The 18972-nt window shown below is 41.1% G+C and overlaps 1 protein-coding gene and 1 long non-coding RNA gene across 6 annotated transcripts in view; both read left to right on the plus strand.

Moving 5' to 3' along the window:
- RABGAP1 (RAB GTPase activating protein 1) overlaps positions 1-11692 on the plus strand; it is a 60488-nt gene extending 48796 nt beyond the window's left edge. The window contains exons 15-21 of the mRNA XM_026090188.1: positions 2293-2385; positions 3391-3501; positions 6850-6954; positions 7446-7529; positions 8337-8408; positions 8955-9152; positions 9973-11692. Of these exons, the coding sequence (XP_025945973.1) occupies positions 2293-2385; positions 3391-3501; positions 6850-6954; positions 7446-7529; positions 8337-8408; positions 8955-9152; positions 9973-10095 (786 nt within the window). The 3' untranslated portion in view covers positions 10096-11692. The remainder of the gene's footprint in view (positions 1-2292; positions 2386-3390; positions 3502-6849; positions 6955-7445; positions 7530-8336; positions 8409-8954; positions 9153-9972) is intronic.
- Positions 11693-15121: 3429 nt separating this feature from the next.
- LOC112977593 overlaps positions 15122-18972 on the plus strand; it is a 36330-nt gene continuing 32479 nt past the window's right edge. For 2 of the 5 annotated variants that reach the window (XR_003257564.1, XR_003257561.1), the window contains exons 1-2: positions 15206-15565; positions 15977-16047. This is a non-coding gene — a long non-coding RNA (uncharacterized LOC112977593). Of the gene's footprint in view, positions 15175-15205; positions 15566-15976; positions 16048-17138; positions 17212-18972 lie in introns of those variants that run through there. The other 3 variants (XR_003257562.1, XR_003257563.1, XR_003257565.1) reach the window with 3 other exon arrangements.

An 18972-nucleotide genomic window follows, 5' to 3' on the forward strand; every position in this document is an offset into this window, starting at 1 on the left:
AATGAATCTTGTATTCCTGAAATAGTTTTACGCAAATCTGCCCATCACAAGATAAATATTCTGCATTCGTTTCAGGCATGTCTTACATGTAGGGATTGGGGGCTAACCAAGAAGAAAGTAAGGCATTTTAGCTCATCCAATCAAACATGAGCCATAGGTTTGTCATTAAATATGCATCTGGTTAAGATCATGTATAATGGTTGCATTTGCCTTTCACATTTCAGAATAATAACTTGTTCCTCTTCCCGCTGTGCCCAAATTCCCTGCGCTCCCAGTTGCAGCGCAGGAGCGTGTGGTCCGCAGCAAGGCTGCGCGCTGCCGCCTTGCGGGTGCGTTTTCGGGGCGTCAAAGGGAAGGCTACAGGGAAAGCACAGGCTGCGCTGCTGGGCTCTGCACAGGCGCTTAATGCTTCCCTCTCTCACCCATGTGGCTTTGCTCTAATTGCAATGCTGCACATCATTGCTTTTTTGACCTAAAATATAAGCCCTTTGCTGTCAGTCGAAATCTCCAGCTCTTTGTCTGGAAGTGTTTTTGAGCAGAAAAGGGACTGATGTCAAAATATATAATTTATAGGAAGGGAGAGGTGGCCAGGCTAAGGCACTGTGATTGCAACAGCATTCTGCTGAAAAGGAGGTCAGTAAATGATGAGCTGGAGACAACGCTAGATTCTTACGGTCACTCCTCTTTGTTGCAGTCAAATGCTAACAGGGTCCCTGCTGCCTTCTGCGCCCCTGAAAAGCTGCCGTTGGACTTGGGTGTGCGTTTCTGCAAGCCCAAGGGCCTTGCTGACCTTCCCAGAGCACGGGTCCCTCTAGGGCTCCAGTGTCAAAAATTGGTGACAATAGCAAACGTCCTCATGACCGCCTCGTTATTAATATCTGCAGGCAAAGCTGGTTTAATGCATTCAGAAGATAGAAACATAATGGTGTGACTTCCTTCCTTTTCTCTCATGTGGCTGGATGCCTAACTTCTCAAGATCTAACATCGTCCATAGCTTGAGATTTGGTGTATGAAAACCCACAATTTGGGCATTATTTCAGCCAGGGCAAAGCGGTGAAATAATCTACTGAAGTTATTGGCTTCATTGCCAGTAAAGGGTTAATATTCTGAAGACTCCTCTTGAGTGGAAAGAGTAATTTCTGGAGTTGCGATGGGGCTGGATTGACTCCAGTTGACTGGGCTGGCTTCTAAGAAAAGTGTCAGCTGAAGTCTGGTGAAATGTTTCTGTGCAACTCTCACTAGAGGGAGCTTAGCTCCCAGTTTTCCACAGTTCATTTCCAGTAAGATTGTTTAATGTTAAAGCCAAAGATAATAGAAACTAAACCATGTTTTGCCTTTTGTCTTTCATTTTGCATACTCATCTTTATCAGATGACCTTTTTCTTAAGAGGAAAAAATAGCCATCACTGTTTATTAACTTAATTGGTTTACTAAAATAATAAAGATTCAAATTTTTATTACTAAATATTCRACGTAGGTTTATACTTACTTGCATGTGAAGCACACACAGTGGTCTTGGCATGGTCTGTCCCGCTAACCCCTGCCCCAGCATATGGCATACCTGCTCTCTGACACCAGGAATGGTGCTGGTCAGGATCTACTGCAGATTCACTTTTGAGATCTCTGTCCCCGCACGATTGGCACACGATGCACAAAACACAGAACTTGCCACCACCTTTCTCCCCCCCCTCCCAGAAGGGGCAAGTGAGACCCTGAGAGAGTCGCTTGCCCTACGCTGTKCAGAGCCCGTCCAAGCCGAGAACAGATTTGCAGTCGTCTGAATGCCGGCGCAGGGGGACAGAGCGTCCGCGCGTCGGAGCTGCTGCTGCTTGCCTGAGATGCCGAGGCAGCTCTGGGGCTGGGGTGTTTTCTACCAGCAGAAGTGTCAGCTCAGCCTGCACTTGCCCTTTCAGCATTTGCAGGCTCGTGGAAAGTGAACCAAACGCTCCTGCTAGTTCAAAAATTAACCACATCTGGTGGCTTTCAGCACAGTCTGCTGAGCAGTATTTGGAATATCAGATAGCTGTACGGTGCCAGGGAAAATGCAGGTAGGACGCTCCTATAGATCCTTTCCGAAAGCCTTTCTCTGCTCCGCAAAGRGAGAAGAGGAAGGGATACTTCTGGATCAGAATTTTTGACCATGTCTAATGCTTTGACACTCAAAATTGAGTGAAGGTATTAAGTGTGTTTTGTAAAAAGGCAGGAGCTGCCTGAAGCTTGCACCATAACCCTTTGTGAATTGTGTGTTTTTATTGATGTTCTGGGCAGGAACTAATGGGCTGCTTTAATTTAGATTAGTCAGAAGAAGCTGAAGAAGTATGAAAAGGAGTATCATACCATGAGAGAGCAGCAAGCTCAACAGGAGGATCCTATAGAAAGATATGAGGTAACGCACACCTACTCCAGTCTGGTTTAACGCATGATGCCTGTAGGAAGCTCCTACTTTGGCTGCTTTTTCTTTCAGCTGTTTTCTTTGTTAGGTGACTGATTTTGATGCAATAGGGGAATCTGTTATAGGAGCATGTAGTAAATCTCCATGTACTGGCAATGTTAATTGGAATGGGGTGAAAAGGAGAATAGTGTGAACTTATATTTTGGCTCATGAAACTGTTTCAGCAGAACCCCTTTTCAGCACTTATGTAATCAGTAATCTGGCTGATTGCGCCAAATGCCAGGAACAGAAAAAAAACCTCCTAGTTGATTATAATCAGTGGAAGGCAGAGTTTAGTCAATCTTCACTCCTCTCCCCAATATCAAATGATAAATGTTGCAGTAAGTATATATATTTTTATATAATTTATATATGTATATATAAAAATATAGGAATATGTTATATATAAAATTATGTGTGCGTATACATATACATAACACCCCAACACAGGTGCATGCATACATACATACATTTATATATTTTAAGCTCAAGAGTTTTATGGGTACTTAATTTAACATCTGTCTGTGTGCTGGGAACTGTAGCAGAAGAAAATAGAATGGTTTTCCCAGGATCCTCCTCTCTCACCTATTTCCAGCATGCAAATTTTATTTTGAGCTAAGAAAAGCAGTGCTTGCAGAAACCTCCTGGCAAGGTATCGATGGCTGAATGACACCCCCACCTATGCATTCTCCAAAAGCATTTCACTAGCTCAGCAAATAATAGATAAGGAGAGTTATTTATAAATGGTTTATTCTCAAAGCTAATATTTTATTTATTTATTTTATATTTAAAATATGGCTAGCTGTTTTTGTCCTCACTGAATTCCATGCTGGTAGATTTGTCTTTTCATACTTAGGATATAAGCTGTATCTTTGTGCTCAGGTGCAGTAAGTACTGTGTTTAATAGACAAGCATCTCGTAAGAGTTTTCTCTTAATTTCTTTTGTTTTGTTTCCCATAGCGCGAGAACCGGCGCCTACAAGAAGCAAATATGAGGCTTGAGCAAGAAAATGATGATCTTGCACATGAACTAGTGACCAGCAAGATTGCTCTGCGAAAGGATTTAGATAATGTAAGACAATTTCTTATGCTCTCTAGCGCAGACAAGGTTCTAAGACTGATTCTTAGTCACTCCCCTCATTGGAGATATCAGTAGGGAGAACAGTATTGTACTTTGTAAACTTGCCTTTTCTTTTGGCAGGACTGATAAATCCCACATGCTCTGTTCATYGTGGGATGTATTTTCATTCGTGTCTTGCCTCCAGGGTTCAGGATTGCCTATATGTTTGTCTGAAGCTGGGCTACTTTATAATCCTGTCAGGTCCACAGGTTGAGCGGGTGCAGATTTTGACATTACACGGGATGGGGGAGCACCTTTACAGGGTGTCTAATGTTCTGCAGAAAGTGGTATTATTGGTGTGGATGGGATAGGATTATTTCTTCCATGTCTGTATTGCAGAATGATGATATGTAGGCCTGTGTCAGACATTTGTGAGAAACAGGACCTGTGACTGAAATACTGATATACTGAAATACTGATATTCTGTAAAGCATACTGAGCAATTTGAGGGAAAGATGAGAAGAAAGTTGCTTTCTTCTCTATGTAAAGGGATAGAAAGTATAGCAGGAGCTGAAATAGTCAAGTCTTTGAATTGCTACAGAGATAACAGGATAGATTCTGTATTCTGTTTTTCTTCAACTAGTGTTTCCATGAATAAGATTTCACTGCAGACAGGCTTTTGCAAAGTGCCTAAAAACTTTAATGTCTGAGTGAGTCTGGCTGTCAGTGGAATCAGATTTTTAGATACCTCAGGCAACTCTGAAAATATTTTTATGGTTTAGGTTTGGCTTGTCGAAGTCTGCCCATGTGAACTCATCATCATACGTTGTTTCCTTTCAGTAGAGCTCTGAGGAGGAAACGTTGGGTTCAGTCTGTGTTACGGGAATCTTCTTAAGCTCACTCTCCCATTCCCTTCCTTACATACTCGTGTTTGGGAGACTTTAATGGGATATGTTTTTTTTTTTTTTTACAGGACCTGCAGAGACTGAAAGATACTGGCTTTGGTAGTGCATGTGGTAGGCTAGAATGAATTCAGCCTATCTGCTTGGGGAGATGAGGAGAGGAGTTCAAGCGCTCGTGTTTTGCCATTCTTGGTCTGTACCAAGATAAGCGCATTTCTGAAATCTCAAAGGAAACTGGCTTTTGGAAATCATATAGTGCAGGAGTTGACAGGCTTTAAAATGTTTCAGCTTAAATTCTTCAGAGAATTTAAGGATTCCCACGGTCTCCTGGAAACTTTCTGTTAGAGAAGTATTCACAGTACATGTTGATGGTAATGGATGAATGTTGCTCCTTATGAGGTTTGTTTTAATGACTTTCAGGTATATTACATCTACTGCCCTTTAGTGTTAAAATGTGCTATGAACCATAAAAGTATGTTCCATGCAGAGTTTTCACAAAGCATGGGTACGTTCACTTCATATTATCTATGCTTTTTCATTTCATTAAGGGTAGCTCGTAGAAGGCCAGAAAGACTGTCCAGCAGCTGCACTCAGAGGGTGGACCCCAGCAAAAAATGTACTGAAGACTTTTTTTGTACCAGTTATTAACTGTTGTTTGTGGCTGCTTGAGCCCATGTGAGGCAGGGTCCTATATGCTATGCTTTTATTTTGATTAATTTGAATGATTATGCTTTATATTGATTCATTTAAATAGAGAGCTGAGAGAGGAACAAAATTGAGCAAAACCTTTGAGATAGCCCATTGTATGTATAATACTGATACCTTCAAAGATGGTAAATGATGTTGGTAGCGTTTGGGTTATTCCCCAGGAGAGGGTATGCAGGTTTGATCTTACTTTAGGACCCTGATTAAATCTTCTAATTGGATTCTGAAGTCATAAGTTTCATTTCTACTACCCAGATGTCCTGAAAGAAAAGTACCAAAGGATGTTGTGTAATGCACCTTTTCTGATACCTTCGTGGCATGTCTGAAATCTTGCAGCCTAGGAGATCAAAGCAAAGCATTTGGAAATACCAGAATTTCCTTAATTTCCTTTGCACTAAACGAGAAAATAGGCTTCATTCTTCTGCTGTTGTCAGACTCCAACATCCCAGTTTTCTTTCACTTTAAAACAGCTTAAAACCATGTATAATGAAAAGATGTTCTCTTTGCCTTTGTCATCTTTTTTAAAGGATCAGCAGGACTTTAAGGGTCTAAAATTCACTTTTTGATTTTTTTTTTTTCTTTTGAAGGGAATTGGTACAGCTAGTGTCTGAAAATTTTATATACTGTTTGAGTTACTGATCTATTTTTATGTGGAATTCATACACCTATTAGGAAGTACTAARTTGCTGTGTGTCAGTTTGCTGTGTGACAGGAGAAGGCGTCTACCTTAGCAGAGACGGTTTGGGGTGGTTTATGAGGAGCCCAAGATTTTTCTCGTTTCTTTTAGGGAAATGTTAAGCTTTCCATCACTTGTAGGTTTTTCCTGATACACTGCTACCTTTGTATTTCCACTTACCCAAAATGTATTTATCAAGCACATATTTATTGCAGTAGAGTATCTCAGGGAAAAAAAAAAGTATTTCATTTTACCCGTTAGAAAGGCAAGATCACCTCCGAATGCAGTAACGTGACTTAGCATCAGTTTATACCATGCAGGAATAGAAACTGGTGAGAAGATTTCTTGTTCCCCAAAACCACAACTATACATCTTTATTCTTTAAAAACTGTAGTAAAAAAGGGATTGTACACTTTCTGGTAGAATGTCCCTTTCCTTAAAGGAATGGTAAAGGATAGTCTTTGACTGTTACATTTGTTTTGGTAGATGAGTTTTTTTGTGCGGTACGTTGTGGATGATGATGTAGAGAGGCTGTCACACCTATTGGTAGGTCTCATAGAGGTTTGGGGTATTTTTTAAATGCTCTTGAGGCATTTTTTATGAATTTCATTTTCACTGAAAGTTTGGGTATTTGCGAATTGAACTTCGGTTTAAGGTTGTTATAGCCTTTTATTGATGTTGCAAATCGTGAGCTGTTCTGTGCCTTTCTATGTCTTCAAAATTTATCTGTCAAATTCCAGTCTTGGTGAGAAAACAAGTATTATTTTTGTAATTGGATTTCTTTGGAGCAATCCCTACTCCAATTTTGCTAGAGCTAATCACTGAATTCAAGGAACATCTTGTGGTGATAGAGTGTTGTGATATATTTTGCTAATTGTAATTTGTTACCACTTTGCTATTGTAGATGGTATTTTTTTTAAATAATTTTCAGAATGTTGATGTTTTATTGTTATTAATACATATGAAGAGACTGTTTTCTTGGCAGTGTTCTGCTGGAGCCTGCACCCATGGGTATCTAGCAGCATCAGCACAGTAAGAAAACCTCTCTTTAATGCTATCCTCTACTCTGTGTTTCAGGCGGAGGAAAAGGCAGATGCTCTGAATAAGGAACTGCTAATGACCAAACAGAAGTTGATTGATGCAGAAGAAGAAAAGAGGCGCCTAGAAGAAGAGTCAGCTCAGGTTAAGGGCATTTCTGTCATTTTCACATTTCTGTGCAGTACAGAAACAAAAAAAAATACAAGTGTGGGAAGGGCTTAATGTTCCAAGTCATCTTTCTGCCTCTTTTCTAGCGTAAAGGACGTCAGCAAAGCAGAATTCTGTGCTTTCCTGGCAGGTGCTTTGTAGGGCAGTGAATTTTTAACTTGAAATCGCGAAGGCACAGATTGTATCAAAGATTGCTGCACAGAGAAGCAGCATAGGATTTCAGCCATCAGTATTGGTTTTTTTTTAATACTTTCTTTTCTAAACTAATCAATTTTTTCTAGCAATCAGAGCCACCAGATTCCAGCTTTTCCCTGTTTGTGTGGAGCCTGCGCTAGACTGTTGTTCCGTGGTGTAGAGTGTAGGCCTGTGCAAAAGAGAGCGAGGTTAAGGAGAAGGAGGAAATACCATCTGATTATTTTTAAGACTGTACAAATATATAAACCTTTACTTTTTTTTTCCCCCTACAGCTGAAGGAAATGTGTCGTAGGGAACTAGATAAGGCAGAGTCAGAGATCAAAAAGAACAGCTCTATTATTGGTGACTACAAGCAGGTAAGCACAACTTAATGATGATGTATTCTGCTTCCAAATTGCAAGCCTTTCTTTGGTATTTGAGGAGATTTCTGGAAATAAGTGTAATCTGTGCCATGGATTTGAGAGGACATTTTAGCTATTTTAAGGGGGAAGCTAGTTCTGTTTACTTCTGACATAGGTATTTGTAGGTCACCAGTCACCACAGCATCAGAGCCTAACATTGCTCAGTGGGCTCTTGTAATCCAAAGGTTTACTTTGTTCCAAAAAATTCTCTCGTCCATCTTCACTTCTTCTATCAGAGGGTAATCGTGCTTCAGAAGAAACATGGAGACCTTTTTCCTTTCAAAGATTTTGCTTTGGTCCTGGGCATGCTCCTGGTCATAAGATATCAAGGAGCAAATTCATGCATGTAAGTAGTGGGCCCGTAACCATCAAAACATTCTTAAGTCTGCATCACACAGGTCTCAAGGGATAGATTTTTTTTTTTTTAAACCATTCTTGCCGTCTTGGTTGTTCCTTTATCCCAAAGGCAACAAAAAGAGCCATGCTTTTCCTAACCTTTTCTGACTCCTTTAGCAAGGCCAGACTGCTAGTAACTTATGTTGAAACCACAGCTGCTTCTGCAGTTATAGAAGAATATGTATAAAATGAGAAGAATATGTAGAACGAAAAGACTTAATGCAGCATTCCAATTTTCCACGCTTTTTCAAAGACCTTAAACTATCCATGTTAATATTGCTGTATCGTTGATTTGTGCTTTAGCATTCATTTGAGAGAAAATTTACATTTATAAATGATCTGGTAACATAGTTTTGCTTCTGTTAGATTTGTTCCCAGCTGAGTGAGCGACTGGAAAAGCAACAAACGGCAAATAAAGCTGAAATTGAGAAAATACGGGTAAGAGGCCAGGAGGCACTACAGTATACAATGTTTAAATCTCTCGACAAAATCATAATAGAAAGCATACAATTTATTTCATTAGCAAAAGGAGGGTAGAAAGAGAGTTCCTTGCTGACTTACAGTTTTGGGAAGATGATTATGAGGGGAGATCTTGGAGTGATAAGTAGCTGTCAGCTCTCTCCCATGGGCATTTGTTACATACTGATGTTAGTAAATAATAACTGTTAATTGCTCTGAGGAGTCTTGTTTTTATTCTGGAGGAGATTCCTCCAGCTGTCTTACCATAAAGTAACACGTAGGCAGTACAGAGCCCATTACTGCAGCAAGACAGTTTAACCAAAATACAGCAGTGTTTCTGGAGCCCATCGGTCTGGGCTTGGCTGGAGTTCCTGTTCGGCTGCGCTCCGCAGGAGTTGCCCAGTTTGTAAGTCATTAGTGGTCCCTCTCGCGTTGTGCTGCTCTGCCAGAGCAGAGACAGAAAAAGGCTTTGATCATATCACCAGCACTTCAATACAAGCATTCACAATCAGGTATTTACTTTAGCAAAAAGTGGATGACTGTGAACATTGCCGGGAGTTCTTCAATAAAGAAGGCCGTGTGAAGGTTGCTAGTTCTGCCAAGGAGGGTTCAGATGAGGACACGGATGAGGAGAAGGAAACTCTGAAAAACCAACTGAGGGAAATGGAGCTTGAGCTGGCCCAGACCAAACTGCAGCTAGTGGAAGCGGAGTGTAAAATACAGGTAATACTTTGGGGGTTCATTCTATAGTGCTTGGTGTGTCCACATTCCTAGAAAAATGTGTTTGTTGTAGAGGGGTTGGAATAGTTCCTGTTGGTTGAAACTGCAACCTGCTATTTCCCGTATGGGTTATTTAACCAAACATTGGGTTTGAAAAACATAGTGTGTGCAGATAAAATAATTGAAATTACATGAAGTGTATTTACCAGCTACTACAGCATCCAGACATCTGCCTGGTTGCAGCACAGTACTTAGGGACTGATCTTCTGCAACTGCTTYGAAGAAATACAGGGGTTTGCTTCTTTCTGTTTAGCTTTGACAAAGTCCTGAATCATGCATTTCCTTTATTTCATAGCGAGTGTTGAATGAAGAAGTAACATGAGATGTTAGCCATGTTTATTAAAGCATGTTTGGAAAGCACTCCAAATATTTGAGGTATTTGAGTAAAATATAACAAAATTGTTCTTTGTACCTCAATCTGGCATGTCATTGCCTCTTCACAGACACTCAAAAACTAGTTTGCAGAAAGTCCACTTCCTGTGGGCATGCTTCCTTCTCAGTCTTTTGATAGGAATGAATTAGAGGGTGTGGATGTACTAATGAAATTTGGATGTTTCATGAAGGCAATAACACAAGACTTGTTTTGCTTTTTAAAGGTTTTTATTTCATCTGCTTGTGGTGCTACTTTTAATTTATATAATACTTGTTTACCTTCTGAAGTGGCCAAGAGACTGTAGAGGTCCTAGAGTCTTCTAAGTTTAACTTTTGTAACTTTGTGCTGTGTATACATAACAAATCAAATAAATTACTCTTCTGTTTGCAGGATTTGGAGCACCATTTGGGTCTGGCATTGAATGAGGTACAAGCTGCAAAGAAAACATGGTTCAACAGAACAATAAGCTCTATAAAAACAGTGACTGGAGTCCAAGGAAAAGAGACKTGTTGAAAAGCAGAACTCTGTCAAACACACCTTCTTAACACAACACCTTTTGTTGCCTTCCTTGGCCAGATGTTTAATTCTGTGACATGAGAGGACCAGAATGTAAATAAAATAGAAACACAGCATGTCAGGATTCAATAGGTCAGTGATAAAGAGGATGGAAACACAAAAAAAGGCTTTATTGCTAGACACGGGATCTTCATACTACTGATATTTAACAGGTGATGTAGCTAGATTGAAGCTCTTCAGAGAAACACTCCATTCTGCGGTCTGGCTGGAGGCTTTTCACAGACTAGGTACGAGAACTTACCAAACCCTAATTGTTAAGTTTACATATGATAGGTTTTTTTACAGTTATAACCTTTTTTAATATTTTATTTGAAAGGAAAAGTGTCACTAAAAAAAAAAAAAAAAAAAAAAAAAAGAAAAAGAAAAAAAAGAAAAAAAGAAAAAAAAAGACGACGACTTTAGCAAGAACTACATCAGTGCCAGAAAGCAGTCCCCAGAGGTAGGATATGGAGAGTAGGAGGTGACATGTTTTGCTTTATGAATGGGGATGATTTCAGCATTCCTGTCGGAGCAACCCCACTTTGTTTTAGTAGATGCAGCTTCCATCTCTCCGTGTTTGGCATTTCTTTCTGTTACTAATCAATTCTATGCAACTCTGGGCTTTTTTGGCATGGGCTGCCAAACAAATTCACAACCTGAGGTTGGGAGCTTTTGTCTAAGTGCTAGACAAGAATAATCAGAATTCTTGGCAAATTTCCGTTTCACTTCTGTGTCATGTTAGATCCACACATCAACAGCATTAAACCCCCTGACACCAGGACTGCTAATAAGTACTAATTATGTGGATGGTCTGACATTTAAGTAAGTCTTTTTGTTCGTTGTCAGTTTTGTTTTTGTTTTTGTTTGGTTTTTACCCRGCTGTAGCAGGCCTTCTGTGAAGCTCTGAGAAAGCTTCCAGGATTTAGTTTTGCACATAGGTATGAATGGGACAAAGAAACAATAAACTGAGATATATATGAGGCAAAAATCACTGCGTGAGTGTAGCTGCGAGGATCTATAGCTGTCCAACTGGCTTCCCTGGTAACATGTTCAGAGGTTGTGTAGGTCATTTTCCACGCTCGATGCAGTTGCACTAATAGGTGCTAAACGTGCTTGGATTTCTTATCCGTTGGATTGTCTTGAGTTCTCACCAGAAAGCTGTAGAATGGAGTTTTGCACCTTGTAATTTTTTTTAATTTATAATGGTTTGTGTTATGCTGAAGTATCTATTGCATCAGTGGATAAATTTTGTGTGCAGTGTGAGTATAAGCTGGTAACAATAAGAGGCACTGGTTTGTATATAAAGATATTTGGTTTATTTTGTATTTCTACCTTTTTCTTGTTTACTGTACTAATGCTAGCTAATGTACTCTGTAACTACAGAATAGAACATGCTATGTCCAAGCTTTTTTCCTTAACCGCATACATTATCTCTATTGTTTAATACCAAAAAAATACTGTAACTCCATCAATATTAGATGCGTGGACATTGTGGTAGCATAGTTGCAGTGTGTATACTTTATGAATTGAAATATAAACTAGTAAAATTGTATAACTATTTTGTTGTTTCATTTCATTTTAACAGCAAATTCATTAAATATTTTGCAATACAAAACCAATCATCTTTTTAAAGTAGAAGCTTTAGCACCTGCAAGCTTCTCTAAGGCCCAAATGATATTAATGCTGCAAAGGGCTTGCTAAAAAGACTGCATGTTCATGGTGTTGCCAGTACTGCCTTATATAATAAAATCTAGGTTTTGCTTTGAAAAAAGAAACTGCAAAAATGACCTTGTTCACCTTGAGGTTTGTGACTCAGTATTTCTCAGATATGTCCAATTTAGAATGTTTTTTCCTTGGCCCTCCAGATTCTGCTTGGATCTGCAAAAAAATGTAGGCATTTTCTGCTCATCATCATCAGTGACATAAATTCGGTGGGGTCAAATGTTGTTCACGTCATCTTCACTGGGATGTTTTAGTCATAGCTGAACATAGGGTTTAGTTGTGCAACTGGATAACTGCACTAATTGGGTCGCAGTGCAGTGCAGGCTCCCATAGCTGCGTGTGTTCTGCAGAGATAACAAGTAGTAAAAATGTATTTTTGTCACTGAAATGACTAAAGGTGACTCTGAAAGCAGCCCTGCTCTGGGAGGCTGTTATCACACTGTCACTTTTCTAACCATACTTTTGCTTTAAGAGAATGGCATTATAAGGTTATGTGTAGTCTTTGCTGCTTTGTCTTTCACAGAGGAGCATCCCTTGATAATTTCAGCTCTGCAGTTTCTCAATAATTACAGCTTTTGGAAGAAGTTTGAAGGTAATAGGGGAAAGGGAAAAAAACCCAAACCCCAAACCCAGAGCACTTCATCTATTTGTCTTCCCAAAGAGACTGGGAAATAGTGTAACTTCCTCTTTCCTCCAAAAAGAGGTACTTAATCAGAGGACGAAAAATCTGTTTTTTTTTTTTTTTTGTTTAAGATCTCATCCATTCTCTAAGCAAACATTGCCTCAAAATTGTACATAGCATACAGTATTCATTTTAGTATGGATAATAGAACATAAATAATGGAAAACTAATTGCTTCGCAAAGTTTTCTAAGAAATATGTTATAACCAGGTTCCAGTAATTCTGGGTTATTTTAAATATCTATCTGAAGGATTTTGATGCTTGGAAATAAATATTACTTACATCTTTAAATGGAGTCCCATCTGACTCCATTTAAAATATCTGCAACTAATTAAGGAAAATGGGTCCTGTGCTGAGACACGTATCTTCTGAAACTCAATTACATGTGAAATACAAGGAAGCACATCATTTTTAAGATGAGGAAGATGCATTAACAGATGTTCAAGACTGAATAAGCAAGGTAAAAAAAAGACATTGAGTCAAAGCTGCTGTAAGCAAGAGTGTTTTACAGATCTGTAAGTGAAAAGGAAGGGGTCTATTTGTTAGCATTTTTGGCATTAATAAGATGGCTAGTTATCTACTGGTAGTTAATTATCTTTCTGTTCACATCTGCCTCCCAGCTGATTTTGTGCACCAAGCTCAGTATAAGTGCCACTCTCCTGATGATGTTTTTTGTCTCGTGTGCTCCAGACTGGAGCTTCCTAATGCTCTGCATGTTCCACGCTGCATCAGCCTGTTTCTGCGGTTGTGTAGTGTGGTAGCTCTGGTGTTATCATCTCACTTTGCTGCAGAATATTTACTTCTTGGCAGTGCAAGGTCTTCAGCTGGAAGTGAATGTTCTAGATCTATCAAAAAGTTTTACCTTCAAGTGTTGCTGGTAGGCCGTCTTGAAATTTATATAACCACCCCCCTGACTTTTTTTAGCTGCCCTTCTTATCCATGGCAGTGAGATAAAGTTCCTGTTATCAAGAGGAGGATTTCACTCCATCTGTTCGACAGCTTGGCTCGCTTTCATCCAGCCTAACTTTAGACACTTCACAGAGGTGCCTAACTTAAGAGTTTAAGCTGACTAGGGTTTTTCGGTAGTCACTGAGGAGAGAGAGAGGCACATTGAGAGGCAGGTGGTTTTGCCCAGCCAGCTTCCTTATGCTTTCATTGCACGAGGAAGCTAAACTAAAGGTCTTTCTTAAATAAAAATTTAAACAAAATGTGGCATCTGTGCACACATACAGTATTGCTTTTGATTTTAAATGTTCCTATTTTTTCTTTCTTTCCCCCCCATTTTTTATTGTGCAGTATCTTCCCTTCTCAGTTACCTAAGACGGTCAAGGACTTTGAATACAAAAGTGTTAAAAATACTGCTAGAATTTCCTGCTACAAGTCCGTAATGACTTTGAGGAATGAGGATCTGATTTTGCTGCATTTTCTGCTAATGAAATAAGACAAAACGTAATCCTGTACTGAAGCCTTTTTCCCAAGGATAATCTGGGCGCACAGCTGCAGCCGAGTTACGCAAACGGTGGGAAAGCGTGGACTGCAAGAATAAAAGCATGATCACACCTGTTAAGAAAGCCTGTATAATATTTGTTGCCCGACTTTGGTATAAGGTTGGAAGTCAAGTGCTTTCTTACAATGTTATAGGGCCTTGCCTTAACAGGTGAGCAGAGACGCTGCCTTGCAAATGCTTGCTCAGGGTATATAAGCCAATTTCTGCTACCGCTGGAAATGAGAGGTGAGTAATATGTGAAAAGTGATCATCTGTGCCAACTCTTACTTCTCATCCTTGGTACCTACAATTAATAGCGCAGGTTGGAAACTGCTTCCCCTTGGCCTGCAGATTGAACGGCCCTGGAAATTGTTTTCAGTGGCACAAATCTGTTTTACATTTTAGCTCCCTGAAATAGGGGGCTGGAGCGGTAGCGATTTCGCACACCTTTTTTAGAGGGAAGTCACGAAGCAGCAGAAGTGCGCGGGAGCAGCCTGCCGCTGCGCACGCCTTGTTTACCATGATGGGAAAACGGGCTCCACGCCATGAAAAATCTGCTTGGGAYTGAACTAATTCTAAAATTTAAACAGTTTGAGGGACCAGTTTGCTGAAAAGACTAGGTCTGGATTTCCTCCTAAACCATCTCTTAGGAGCAGTCCGAGGCTGGAGGCTCTTCGTGGTCYGTCCTAGGCCTTGGTTGTCCTCCCGAAAGACACACTCGTTGTCTAGGCCAGGGGCCTTTTCTGTTCTTTTTCGTATGAAAGTAACAGGCCATAATTAGCAACCTAAAAATGTAGACCGGAAACGTGAAAAGGCCTGTAGAGGTCTTTTATTTTTTTAAAAACGTGGCCAGGGTGTTTTCTGGTGCCTGGACGCCCTCGGGGCTGCAGGGGTTGGTGCCACGGCGAAAAGGGAACCCCTGCGCTGCGGCGGCTGCCCCGGCCTCACAGGCGCTAATGGCTCCCTTCTCGCTTCTGAGGAACGGGGGCGCATCCCGCGGGGCTTAGCGCGGGGTTCTGATAGGCGGAGGCGCTGATTGGCAGCAGGAGCAGCCTATGAGAAGCGGTCGCTCGTGGGGCGGGCGATGAGGCGTCGCCGGCGGCGGCCTCGCGGCGGCGCCATCTTGCCAGCTGGAGGCGTCGTGGCGGGTGAGGCGCTGCGGCGCGGCGCTGTGCAGGGGGGAAGGGGCCGCGGCGGGGGCGGCAGAGGCTGGGTCTGCCCAGGCAGTGCGGCCGGGCACACTGGACGGTCCCCGAGGACAGCTGCGGGGTCGGTGCCCCCAGTGCCGAGGTCCGGCTGCGCGGCGGTTCCCGGTGTTGCCCAAGGGGCATCCGCGGCGTGTGGGGCCCCCTCAGCCGGCCGCGCTCCTCGAGCTCTCCCCGGCACCCGCAGCGGGACCTGCAGGTGCCCGGGGGCCACCAGCGCAGGGGAGAACGGCAGCGGTGTGGAAGAAGGTATTAATCGCCTGAAATTGGTAATACTCCGGGGAGAAAACTCTGCTGGACTCGGTAGCGCGTTAAAGGCCATCGTGGTGACGAGGTAAAACTTGCTCCAACTCCCACACGGTTTAAGTTGCTGTGTCCTCCTGCCTGCCCTTTGCGGACGACTCCGTAGGCCCCTCAGGTTGAGGAAGGTTGTAGGTTCACTTCACGTGTAGCATCAGCACCTTCTCTTCCCAGGGGTCATTTTTATGCCACCTTGTTGCAGTTGTAGACTGGTTTGTTCTCTGCTTTGACAAGAAGCGAAGCGAGGCCTCCTGAAGTGGAAGGCTTTGAAATAGGATGTGAGAACTAATAAAGCGTTGTCCACTTGAACTGCTTGATCTATAATCTGATGAGTGACTGCCTTGCACTGGTCTCCCCTTGGAGACCCAGCGCAACAAGAAGCCAATCAGATCACTAACTGTTGAGCAGGTTAAGGCACTTTCTGGTTTCCCTTTCCCTTTTGCAGATTCTGCTGAATGTTGGTTGTATTCTGGTGCTGGAATAAAGACAGCTGGAATAAGAAGAAAATCCACTCCTGTAAGTCATAGCACAGGGAATCACTTAAATAATGCCTATTAGAGATGTGTAGAAGAAGCTTTTTGTGTGCAGAAGTCTGTGTACAGAAAAAAATTCTATAGCCTATGTGTTTACACACCTGAGTTATACAGGGTAAAAACTGTTGTAAATAGAACTTTTCTGATTTTTTTACTTTTGAGATGATAGGAGGAGTATACGATTTATCTGACTCCGTTTTCAAAACTGCAGAAGCAGTTTGCTAACCAGTTTTTTGAATTTCTTTTTATTTCTACTTGAGTAATTATCTTACATAATTTGGCCCAAATTGGCACAGACGAAACTGCCACAGATGGCACTGTAAAAATCCTGGACCCTGCAAGACTCCTAAGGAGCAGGATTAAATAGTGAGATTCTTAACAGAAATTAACTTTCTTAAATGGTCTTTTAATGTTAAATTGAAAGTTCTCTATACTTGTAGGGAGCTAAAGTCTATCTCAGTAAAATTCAGCAATTAGGCAATTGAAGCAGTGAACTGATAGACTCTGTCAGGATACCAACAGCATCCAGCCAGAGATGCAAATTTTAAGATAATGTTTCTCTTTTTACTGTCATATTCTAACTACATACATTATTGAGAGTGCTTGGCCTATCATATTAAATCTACACATGTCAGTGTGTCTTAATAAATAAAGAAGAGCTAAAGAAAGAAAAGTAAAAAACTTGCAGGTGCTTTCTTACAAGTGCTTTCTTGTGAGTGCTTTTTCCATGCTTTATTTTGATTTATTTGGTTTTTCCTTAGGATGCTCAAATCTATGCTGAACTTCTGGTTCTGTAACAGTTAAGTCTCTGGCAGGGTGACAGTGACAAAGCTGCTAGGGGCAGGGACCCGTTGCACTGGCACAGCTGGATCTGGAAGACACATGTTCGTGGTGTAAAGCTTAATATGAAGACCTTCCACTTTCAGCATGCTGATCCTTGTCATTAAACTTTATAGATTGTCAGTTGTTTGAATGAGTTATTTAGAGCTGTTCAAGTCATTAAGCCAAGGAATCTAAGGATATTAGGTGCCCAGCATTAGTCATACCTCTATATGAACTCTCATTTCCTTCTAGCAGATGGAAAATCTACAGTCTGCAGGATACTTGGAGTAGTTACAAGACCTAGAACATTTCACATTCCTCTCCTGTGAGTCTCTGTTCTGAGAGTTGTGTTATGTACTTGCACAAAAAGGCTACTGCTAAGAGGAAGTGTAGTAAAATTGAAGTGTGTTTGGATTAATCTATGAGATGTATTCGTAATACATCTTGAGCTTGGTTAATAGTACTAATTGGTCTTTCTGTTACTCTCATGCTTTATTAATAATGGTTAATATGAGGCATAGCAAGCTTCATAGCAACAATTTATCACATTATTGTAAAAAGCTTTTCAAAATACGATGAAAAACTTCAAATTTTGCTTAATTCAAATATTAGGGGAAAAGTATTTTTTAATGAGCTTTAATACTGAGGTACATTTGGAGGTGATGTGACCTAAATTGTTTGCTTTACCATGATCTCCCTGTATGGCCTTCAGTGTACAGCTTAACTTTGTACGTGACTGTCTCTGGAGGTGACAATTCTCTTCAAAGCACAGATTCTTTTATAGAAGTTAGCAAGTTGTTTTAGCTATGCTGTTGAAGAGATTCTCCTTAGTCAACAGCTTGTATGATGAATGTCACAATTTTTAGCAAGATTCTACAACCCTTCAGATAGAAACACAGCCACTCTGGACTCCCAGACTCTAGAATGATGCATTTTTCATTGGTTTATCACCGAAAAGTAGTTCCTTTTCTTGTCAACTGATGAAGGCAGCCAGAGTGTTTGTCAGACCTAAGAGTTTCAGCTAGTGGAGCAGAGGGAGGTTTTAACAGGAAGTAGCTAGCTGGTTTTCATGCATAGAGCAAATATTTAAGTAGAAATAAACAAATGAAAATAGCAGTTCATACAGCTTTAAAAGGGTCTGAGAGGGCCTAACTTCTTTGCAGCGACAGAGTCAAGTGAAGGAAGTTGAGGAACAGCCTCTACAGTTTTTCTGAGAAAGTATGTGTGTGTGCAGCCTACTTTGTTAAAAGGAGTCATGAAGCATCCTGAGCAGAGCACATGTAACATGGCCTCTGCATTTCTTTCTGGCCAGTGGTTTCTGCTCTTCCAGCCCTGGGTTTTGTCTACCCTGGCATAGTTAGGAAGATGTAGAACACATCTATAAGCCTAGATACAGGTTCTGAGGTGATGCAAGAGTATTCAACCTGTGCTGTGCCAGCCCGGGGAGGAGAATCCTGATTTCAGTGCAAGACTTAGAGAAATCACAACATAKTTCTGACCTGTCTTTCCTGAATATATGTGCTGAATATGTGTGCAGTGTCCCCTCTTCTCATATGCTTGAACCCTAAGCTCTTCATCCAAGAGCTCTCTCTTTGACCATGGTCTTGGTTATGATACGTTGGGTCTTTCAAGGCTTGGGTTTCTGCTTTTGGGTTCATTATAGCCTTTTGTGCCCTTAGGCAGTGGTCTGATGTTGCTGTGGAAAGAAGTTCTTGGTATGATTTGGTCTTTCAGTGGGGTACTTCCTGAACAGTGTCTAATGGGCATATCTGTCTTAGTCACTGTTGAGACCCTGCATTGCTGGCGTTGCATGTGACATTCCGCTGCTGGCTGGCGGGATAACTCAGATATTCACAGCCTTAGTAAACTGGCTATTTCTGCAGGCTCTGAAATGATGCAAGGGTGAAAGGCGTGTGTGTGTGGGGGGKGTGTGTGTGAAGAGAACCCTGTTCCTATGAAGGGCTAAGAAATGCCAGCAGAGTAACAAGTGCAATAGTGATAGATTTGCAGCCTGCTAGATATGAAACAGAAGCCCTCATCACACAGAACCTACAGTAAGCATATACCATGACTTTGCCAAAACTGT

This window comes from Apteryx rowi, unplaced genomic scaffold (genome assembly GCF_003343035.1).
Source record: "Apteryx rowi isolate R43461 unplaced genomic scaffold, aptRow1 scaffold_120, whole genome shotgun sequence".
NCBI classification, from domain to species: Eukaryota; Metazoa; Chordata; class Aves; order Apterygiformes; family Apterygidae; genus Apteryx; species Apteryx rowi.